We start from the raw sequence: 10,686 nt of genomic DNA on the forward strand, positions 1-10,686 counted from the left end.
GTTCCACACGGTCTGATACACTGTTAAGTTGTAGCCACATTAGAGAGTAGAAGGAAAAAGTCACGATCAAGTTATTCCAATAGAAGTTGTTTTTTTGCAGCGTGGAACCGTTCTTTTGAATGATAAAAGTGCTGCGAGTAGCGCGCTAATTAGCATTAGCGAGTCAGACCGGAGGAGATCATTACAATTCCTTGCACATCTATAAATTGAAGCAAAAATCATTGTCAATCAAATCATTTTGTATCGAAAATAGATTCTGAATCGAATCGTAGACCCAAAAATCTGAATTGAATCCAATCGTGAGATATTCAAAGATTCCCACCCCTAATATTTAGCTTAATGTACTGCTAAAAAGCAACGGAACACTGGTATGGCCCAAAATGTATTCTTATTCCTTAAGGCAGAGGTTTGGGCTCATGTGTTTTCAAAAATTGTAGCTATAGGTTCTTTGAATCACTTGCAATCAATTCTTATGCATGATTTAAAAAAAAATAAGTGCTATGTGCTATTTAAAAGCTCTTGATACTTTGTCATTGCATCATTCACTTAGAAAAAGTAAAAAAAAAAAATTATCTCAGGAGATTACAGAATAATTTGGAAAAATCTCAAAAGTATCATTTCAGTACTGTTACCAACAGCAATTTCATGGAAATGTAGTCATCAAAAAGAAAATCTTACAGCACTTATTACAAGCGCTTACCCCTCTGTATTCCTTCAAGTGTGTTTATTCAAAGCTCTTTCAATTCAACCTGCATCAGAAGTAGTTCCAAGTGGGTAAAATCCAAACAAGATTATTATGTCTGGCTCATGCCCTTTGGGTTTATGTACTGTATGTGGTTGAACAAAGATCAAACTAGGAATGTTCAGACCAATACAGACTTAAGTTTAGAAAATTCATCTTGTATAATTGATGTATGTCTAATTTCTCAAGTATCACCACACGGCAATATCTTGTCCAAAAGTTCAGCCAGAGGATCTGCCCAGACCAACGGAAGAGGAGACTGAAGATGCAGTCGAAAGATACCACAACAAAAAGTATTCAAGGTTGGGGTGTCAACATTTTTTTTTTTAATGACCCTTACACTTGGAAAGCCTGTACAGGGGGGATTCCAGTCGCAACGCAGCACACACGTCCACGTCAAAATTTTGCAGTAAGAAATTTAATAGCAATGCATATATATGTGGAGACTGGGGTCCAGTTGTGTTTTACAATTTTAAAAATGTGCAGAATTTCACAAGTTACTTCATGTTAAAGATTAGATAGCTCTTAATAGGAAAAGAAAAATGCACTGAGCCGTCATCAATGTCTTACAAATGCAATGATGACCAACACAATTCAATATCACACCCGTTTTTACAGTACAGTACATCTTTTTAATTTTTAACTCAATTTTATGAAATGTTTAGTAATTATGAAATTACTGTCAATGACTAAAAGATGCAGCCATATTTCTGTTCATTGAACGTTTTTTTTCACTTACATTTTAAGAGTATGAAAACTTAAAGAAAAAAATACTTTATTGTATATTTAGAACAGATGTAAAATGTGTGATTAATCGTGAGTTAACTATTAAAGTCATGCGATTAATTACGATTAAAAAATGTAATCGCCTGACACCCCTAATTCAAGGATAGTAAAAAAATATATATTTATTTTTAATCTGCAAATTTACTGGTTGCACTGGCATGAGTAGATGAACATTTCTCAAAAATTTTAGGGGCAGTCCAAAGCCCTACACATAACTCAGGATGTAAATATTGATGCCATGAAAGTGCTTTGTCACATTGAGGACTTGAGAAACTAAAATGATGGTAGAACAAACATTGTGAAATACGGAAGCGTATTGCATTCACTTGAAAAAAAACCCTCCTTTTTTTCTGACTAATTTTTGGGGGGAGCTTTGTTTTTTTAAATTTGTTTTTAGTCTGTTTTTCTGAATATTTTTTTCTGTTTTACTGAAAAAAAAATTTCTGTCAAAAATATTCAGAAAAACAGCAGGAAAAATTACTCAGAAAAACAGGGGACTTTTTTTTTTAACAGAAAAAAAACTATTAAAAAAACCTGGGGAAAAAATTATTCAGAAAAACAAAGCTGGTGTTGTTTTTTGGTGTAATTTTTTTGTTTGTTTTTTACCTCTGAACGTGACACTTTCCCGCATACCTCCATATGCAATAAGATGGTCATGTTTACTTACTGGCTCTCAATAAAGGAATGAATGTGTCTACTGTATTGTGGTTTGTTCTCTAATCTCTAAGGGGAAACCCTTTAAAAAAATATTCAGAAAAAGAAAACAAAAATATGCAGAAAAAATATTATTTGATCAAACAAAATTACTCTGAAAAACTGAAAAAAGTTATTCAGAAAATCTGAGGATTTTTTTTAACAGAAAAAAATACTCAAAAAAACAAAGCTCCCCCCCAAAAATTTGTCAGAAAAACAGGATTTTTTTTCAAGTCAATGCAATACGCTTCCGTATGAATGTAGATATTTGTTGTTTTTTTAAAGCTGTAGGTCTTATCATTTACGTTTATCAACACCAAGGTATTGTATATTGTACAGAGTTGCAGACCCTCTAATTACTATTTCGTGACAAGAAAGTGTACTTTTTACTAGCTTGAGTAATATTTCATGCGCATGAATTCTTACCCAGACAAGAGTAATATTTTTCTCTTTTCTACTTAATTCATATTTTTTTAAATTGCTTTCTGCTTTTAAATGGAGGTCCATTCTACTTTAGTAAGATAGTACTTTCACCAAGGTCATCACTTTGAGATTCATTCATCATTTTTACTTAGCATCTTGTAAATCTGACTTTGTCCATCCCTGCAGTTCATTCTGAGGCGACCTCGTCTTCGCGTTGCTTCCACACATCCTTGAAGGGCAGTTTGGGCAAACCTTCCATTCTTCTGTCTTGTAGTCCTGTTTTCGTTTAACTGGCGGAAATGAGCTTCCATATATTTCTGACAGTAAAAATTGGAAGAATTTCTCACCTGTAAGGGGTCCTTGGACCCAAAATGTACAAACTTCATCAAGACTTTGAGGGAAAAAAATGGAAATGATAGTTCTTGGGTAGCAGTACGTTGACGGCACAAAGTTGTCCACTTTTCATTTTCATAACATAACTGCCAAGTTGTTTTAACTTACTGTCACAACATCAATTAAAAAAAAAAATCACAAGGTGCTTGCCAAAAATTCTGTTCCTTATATTATCTATAAAAAAAATAAAAATAAAAAAGACTCGGGCAATTATGCTATTACACAAAGGACGTGTGTTGTGTAACTCTAGTAAAATATGAGAGAAGTCATTTCTTTTTTCATTAAATTTATTACATATTTTCAGTCTAACAGGTAAACCTAACGTGCTAACTTCCATGGCTTTTTTTTTTTTCTTAAATACTCTTCGCTCTCAAAGAAAAACTGTAAAAATATTTAATAACTACATAAAAGATCTCTTGGGGAGGAAATGAGGACTGGGCAGGTTGTAAAAGCAGAAGGGGGGGGGGGGGGCTCTGCTGAGGTCCTTGTCTGATTTGTTGGGCGAGGGTTAAACATTCATCTTGGTGTTTCATCGCGAAGATGGCGTGGTGTTACCGTTCAAAGAAAACCTGCGGGAAGTGGCACGTTAGAACACCAGCGCTTCTTTTGCCATGCGCGATGTTGACGGCGCGTCTACCTGCACACTCTCTCCATCATGTGTGTGACAAGGCGGTCGGAGATGCCCGGGCAGGATTCCTCTGCCAGGTTGAAGGCGTTCTCCAGCTCTTCGATGGCGCCGACTCCGCCACCGCTCGCTCGCCGCTTCTCCTTTAGCTGATGGCGGAGTGAGTCGACGGGATCGGGAAAGGAAAGAGACGAAATCTCAGGTATAGTGATACCTTGACTTGAGAGTTTTATTCGTTCCATGAGCAAGCTTGTAACTCAATTTATCAGACAAAAGCATTTATTTATTTGTTATATAGTAAATATATAAAAAGCCTTTCTTTTGCTCATTGCACTTCAGTCTCTCCTGGGAGTTGCTCATGAATTTGATCTTTTGCCCCAAAAAGTTTGTGACGTGTGCAATGAGACGTACCTCTCTGAAGATGGGCGTGACCAATGCTGACAAGCATTGTGACTTGGGTTGTCTTTTCACAGAATCTCCTGACTGGAAAGGAGAGAAAATATCCATCAAGAAAAAAAAATGGGATGATTGGATGATTGGGGGGGGGGGGGGGGGGGGGTTGTGCGTGTCTTGCCTCTGAGTCAGTATGTGTGTAGCCCTTCTGTAACTTATTCAAAGTGTTTGGTCTGACTGTGGGGAAGGTCCACATGGGGCATGAATCCAGATCACTATCAGCATCCCTGCACATACAAATGACACTAATACATTTGTACAAGTGTTACGATGAACATTATGCACGCATGAACTGATTGTTATGAATTCTATCCATTGTGTGGAAATCACGGCACACAACCCTCAGGATGACTTGGGCTAATTATCGCGGCGGGCTTGGAATGCGCCCTCGTGTACGTCTGAAACTCACATATCGGAGTCGTCCGAGCTGGACTCCTCCCCGTGGCCCTCGGATTTCCAACGGCGGTAGCGGTCGATCAGTTCAGTCAGGTAGGCCGTCTTCTTGGTGTAGCGCGTGATGAATTTGTGCTTCAGCAGCTCTTTGGCTGTCGGCCTCTAAGGTAGACACGCCGGAAGGACTATTTTCATGACTTTTTTTCCCTTTTTAAAAAAAAAAATATCTATCTCTTATTGCTTGCATGATCTTTTCGTTTTGGTTTGTCAGAGAATATTCTGTCATGTAGTCACATGACCGCACATAAACAAGCAAAGTTTTCAAAGTAACTTATTAATGCGATGAATGACGGGAACAAATCTGGAAGTACCGTATGCGCTAACAATGAGATCTCATATAGCCTGAAATGAGTATCTAACACCTGGTTGGTTAGAAAATAATCCTAGTGCATGAATAAAAAAAATAAAAAACGTTACTCACAAAACGGGGGTCTTTATTTAGACAAGCCTCCACAAACTCTTTAAAAGGCTTGCTGTAAGTTCCTTCCAGGGTGGGGGGAGTGTTTTTGGGAATAAGGAAGAGGACCCTCATGGGGTGTAAATCCGAGTTGGGGGGTTCGCCTTTGGCTAGCTCAATGGCCGTGATTCCCAGCGACCATATGTCAGCCTGACAAAAGGGGAAAGACACAAATGAATCAAAGTTAATGGTGCACAAGGAACATACACAAACAGTGGATATAAAAAGTCTGCACACCCTAGATCAAATACCAGATTTGTGTGATATTAGAAAAAAAATGAGATCAAAATGAATCTTTTCAAAACTGGTTTGCACTGTTAACCTGACCTATATAACCTATACAAGTCGTCTGATTTGAATCTTTTCAAAGAACCAAAATAATGTGGTTGCACAAGTTATCACACCCTCTCATAACTGGGATTTGGTTGTGTTCAGAATTAACCAATTACATTTTAAACTCATATTAAATGAGAGACAGCACACACCTGCTACCATTTAACCGTGCAATTCCTGTATCTAAGTTAAAGAAACAATTTCAAGAATGCCGCCCAGCATGAAATTGACACCTGATCAAAGCAAAGTATTATGATTAGGGATAGACCGATAACCGGCACCGATATTCAGCATTTTATGAATATCGACATCGGCCTCTTTTTTGTTTTGATGGCCGCTATGTTAAAAACTGTTATTTTTGCTCCGACGGCCAGTGCTAACAGCCAATAAGCAGCAATTGGCGGCTATTAGCCCGCAAGCTAACGGTTAGCTCGCAGGCTAAAATAATAGCTGTTTTTTTAGCGGCTATTTGGGAGTTATCCCGGGGTTGGCGTGTGGGAGAACGGTTAGCCTGCGAGCTAATAGTTAGCTCGCAAATTAGCGGCTATTTGTGAGTTAGCGTGCGGGCAAACGGTTAGCCCGCGGGCTAATCGTTACCTCGCAAATTAGCGGCTATTAGCCCGCAAGCTAATCGGCTAACTCGCGAAATAACGGCTATTAGGTTAGCTTGCGGGCTAATCTAATAGCCGTTTTTTAGCGGCTATTTGGGAGTTATCCCGGGGTTAGCGTGTAGGTGAATGGTTAGCCCACGAGCTAACTGTTAGCCCACGAATTAGCGGCTATTTAGGAGTTAGCGTGCGGAAGCCACATTATAGTTGGTGCAAAAGTTGATGGCAAACAAAAAAACCTTTAACATGTTACAAATCACAAAAGCTGTTTAATAAACATGTTCTTAAAGGCATTTAAGCAGTCAAGTGCTGGAGTTTTTATTATTATTTTATTATTTAAAAAAATGTACCTCAACTTTTTTTCGGCTCCAAATATCGGTTACCGGCCTCCCTGACCACCGATAATCGGTATCGGTATTGACCTTGAAAAAAGCATATCGGTCTAGCTCTAATTATGATGCTAATAGAGGGAGAACGCTTGCTAGAGAGCCAATCAGGTAAAAATGGTGCAAGTGCAACAAATTAAAATTGCTGGTGGTTACACGCTGTGTACTGCTACACACGACACGACGAAAGACACTCTTGTGGTTTATGCTGTAAGAAAAGAAAAGATCAATTTACGCCGTAACAACCAAAATTCATATTCAAGTCAGAACCAAGATTATTATAGTTAACAAAAAATAACAAAATAACAAAAAATGGGTGGGGGGGAAATTGTTAATAATATAAAATAAATACTGTGCAAAAACGCTTCCTTTATTTTCGTCTTTGTCAATTAATATCAGACATGAGCTTTTCAGGGTTCATTTATGTTGATTTCGGTCAAACAGGTAGACGTGCCGTGCCTGGCCTCACCTTGAAGTCGTACGCCGACTGCTTGATGACCTCGGGCGCCATCCAGAAAGGCGTACCCACAAACGTGTTTCTCTTAATCTGAGTGTCAGTCAACTGTCCCGCCACCCCGAAATCGGCCAGCTTCACTTCGCCCTGCTCGGACAACAGCACGTTGGCAGCTGGACGAAGCAGAAGGACAAATTGTTACAAGTGAAATCAATCAAAGGGTACATTTTTCTTTAAACTTTTTTTTTTATTCAGTTACTTTTGATTAGTTTTTACAGAAAGTTTGATAGCTTTCATTTGTTTAGATAAAAAAAAAAAAGAAGAAGTTTCATTTAAGTTTAGTCAGGGTTTTTCCTGTGTACAAAATTCAGAGGTGGCCACCTCCACCTAATTTGCTCGCCACCTCCAGCCTGAGCCAATGATATCGCTCAACACAGCACTCCAGCTGTGTTGATTGAGCTCGGCAGCAACGCATTTTAACTGCAGTTGCAGTGTTAGGCCATTATGGAGGCGCTATATCAACAGCAGTGCAACGGAAAGACCTGAAGCAACAACCGAAGAAGAAACAGCTTTCTTTTTTTTTCAACTTTAATGCACCGAAGAAGAAACAGATCATGGAGCAACCGATGCACACGCCCATTTCCTGGTTGTGAGGCCGAAGTGGCACGCTCCAGCCATTGCCAAAGTCATAAAAACACAGTATATACAATAAAGATAATAGTGTTTTACAACAACGCTGAACTACATTTACAATTTATTATGTACTAGTGGATACATTTTTAATGATTATAGTTCCCCCCCAAAATTATGGCAACTTTGTATTCATTTAATTTCTCATTTCTAGTCCCTGATTGTAAAACGGCTGCAGGAGGGCAGTCGATAATGGTATAGGTCACCGCCGCGAGTACCGCTACCTTAAAATAAGACTGGTATTGGCACCAATACGATACCTGGTATCGGTAGTCACCCATCATAGTCGGGGTGATACCCCCTCTGCCTCATTTTGAGCCAGGAAAAAAACTCTTGATTAGGTTTGATTAGTTTTAGTATTTGTTTCTAAACAGATGGGAATATTTGTCAAGTGCGAGATTTAAAAAAAAAAAAGGTCACCAAGTATTGTGTATTAAAGTAAAAAAAACAAAAACCTACAATTATCAAACTGTTTGACCTTTATTCATCTGTAGCTATCGATGTACAGCAATACTGAAATAAATAAAATCTTACAATTTACATTATACCTTGTTTTTTTTATTTTACTTGGTTTTGTGTTTTTTCAAAGTTTTGTACAGCGACCTTAAGTGTCTTTAAAGGTGCTTCAAATAAAATGTATTATTATTATAAAGACATTTAAAATGAACCCCCAAAACCTCATGTGTAACATTAACTAATAAAGATGAACAAAAGTACATTTAAACTATCATTTATAGTTAGTTTCATAAACATAAGATGACATTTCAGTTGTTTTTTTAAAAAGCATTTACATTTTTTATTTGATTTCATTAACGAAAATGTTATTTCAAGTTTTGTTATTTCATTAGTTTTCATTCACTATAATAACCTTGGTTCACATTTAATGAGGTTAGGAATTGTGTTTTAATGAGTTTAATTGTGTTTAATGGAGGTGGGAGGAGTAAAACCATTTTAAAAATGGTTCTGTTATATCTTGGACTTTCACCTCTAGAAGGTGGATGTGGAATGCACCACCCGCGATGTTTGTGTGTTTACTGTATTGCACACAAAGTTTTTCAAACCTTTAATGTCTCTGTGAATTTTCCTTTCAGAGTGCAAATATTCCAGCCCCTTGAGGATTTCCCGCAATATCGTGGCAATGTACGTCTCTTCAAGCGGTCCTGGACGCAGCTGTTTAAGGAAGAAAATAGTTTTGCTTTTCGATTATGTTTTTTTTGGGGGGGGGGTTATTGAAAGGTGCATGACAATCAAAATGACATTACCAGATCCAGAGCAGATCCTCCGCCTAAATACTCCATGATAATCCACAGCTTGGTCCCCTGGTCGGCAAAACAGAGAGAAAAAGATGTCTCAAAGCATTCGTGTGGCGAGACAAGGTTTGAATGATCATCTCACCTTGAGGTAGGAGCCATAATACTTGGTCACAAAGGGACTATCACATTGGCTCAATACTGTGATTTCCTGCTGAATGTCTTCAATCTCGTCCTCGGCCTCCTCGAGGTCTATGATTTTAATGGCCACCACCTCCTTGGTGCGGTTGTTGATGCCTTTGTAGACCTCCCCAAAGGAGCCCTTGCCGATGCGCTCTTGCTTGGTAAAGTACTCCTCAGGATCCAACCGTGAATTCTGGTCCAATGACATCACAATCATTCAATTTGACATGTATAGTAAATAGTATACAGGGTGTTTTGGAAAAAAAACCCCGCATTATTTCACTGCCTATTACTCCTATATTCTGCTTTCATTTAGCTGTTTATTCACATAGAAAGTCGACTAAGTTAATTGTATTCAATCTTTAAGTTCAACACATCTGCATGTAATCTTCTGGAATGTTTTTATTTTAAACATTTAATTGGGTGCAATTTTTTTTTAAGTCTACTCATTCCTGCCTGTACGCAAATGTTCAGACTCATTTGCACAATTTTGCAAGTACAGCTGATAACACAGACCAAAAAATATTGTATTCCAGTTTCTGCTTTCTTCTCAGACTGTCAGTGGTTTTGCGGCATCAAAATTGTGATCTATTCCATCTGCTTCAAATGTATCCCCGAATCCCTGATGTGAGCAATGGTATAGGTTGATCCCCGTGAAACTGTCTTCTAAATATTTTATTTCATGAAAAATATTCTTTCTGTAAAATTTGTAAAAGTATGTTCATTGAAACAAAAACTTTTAAAAGAGAAATGTATACCTAATTTAAAAAAAAAGAAAAAAGGAATAGGGAAATATTGCATGTTGGCATGTGTTGAGTAGAAAATACATAGTTTTGTTTTTACTGCGTGTACTACAAACGCTTTTTGAAGGTTTAGGACTAATGTAGAGTTTGGTTAACACGGACTTGACATTAGAACAGTGATTCCCAACCTGTAATGTGCCTTAAAAGATCATCAGGTGTGCGACGGAAAATGAACCAATTTCAAGTGAATTGGTCCAAATATTTACAACAAAGAATGCATTTTTATTCATCTATCTATCTATGCCAGCGATGTGCAGTGACAAACAGAACCATGAAATGCTCTTCCACTAGATGGCATAAGGTACAATTAACCTGTGGATCCACTTGATATGACAATTTTGTTGGATGGTGTGCCCAGATATATTTTCGTATGTAACATATGCACCATTGTTCAATAAATATTGGGAAACACTGGGATATAATACTGAACAAGTGTCGTCATCCCACGACCACCCACCTAATAATGAATGCCTTGACAGTGTTTGAATATACAGTACAATACATGAATGTTGTTTTATGTACCTGGTTTTGCATGTCTCGTAGGTGTGCCATCTCTTCTTCAGGTTGAATATTTTGTCTTTTTCCCGAAGTTATCAATGTGTCCTTTTTAGTATATATATTTTTGTAATCTTTTCTTTTGCTCCCCTCCCCTCGTCGCTGTCTAGGAAGCTAGCTTAGGTGGCTAGCCAACAAGATAAAGAGGAGGCAGCCTACTGCTTCTTTTAACGGGGCTGTCACTCCGAGCACCGTCTTCGGGGCCTCCAAGGCCACCCGGGCAGCCAACGGCCCTGCGACACGCCGAGTTAACGGCTGAGACACTCCATGTATGTCCGTGGCGGTGGGCGAACAAAAAACAAGCCCTCCCGCGTTTGGTATTTTTAATTCATTTCACGAAGCCCCGTTGTTCAACAGCTTGAGGACAAAATAATGGCCCTGACAAAGGGCGCATGCGCG

At 38.3% G+C, this 10,686-nt stretch overlaps 1 protein-coding gene across 1 annotated transcript; it reads right to left on the reverse strand.

The window, feature by feature from the left end:
- Nucleotides 1-3,298: 3,298 nt before the first annotated feature.
- Nucleotides 3,299-10,686, reverse strand: stk25b (serine/threonine kinase 25b). The gene is made up of 11 exons (XM_086096951.1): nt 10,255-10,686; nt 8,892-9,122; nt 8,759-8,815; nt 8,558-8,666; nt 6,822-6,979; nt 4,990-5,175; nt 4,525-4,670; nt 4,237-4,342; nt 4,074-4,145; nt 3,675-3,811; nt 3,299-3,606 (listed from the first exon to the last, which is right to left on the reverse strand). The coding sequence occupies exons 1-11, from the start codon at nt 10,282-10,284 to the stop codon at nt 3,567-3,569; spliced, it is 1,272 nt and encodes a 423-aa protein (XP_085953077.1). The 5' UTR covers nt 10,285-10,686; the 3' UTR covers nt 3,299-3,566.

Source organism: Leptonotus elevatus, chromosome 1, assembly GCF_054856555.1.
Source record: "Leptonotus elevatus isolate MCC_2025b chromosome 1, RoL_Lele_1.0, whole genome shotgun sequence".
NCBI lineage: Eukaryota > Metazoa > Chordata > Actinopteri > Syngnathiformes > Syngnathidae > Leptonotus > Leptonotus elevatus.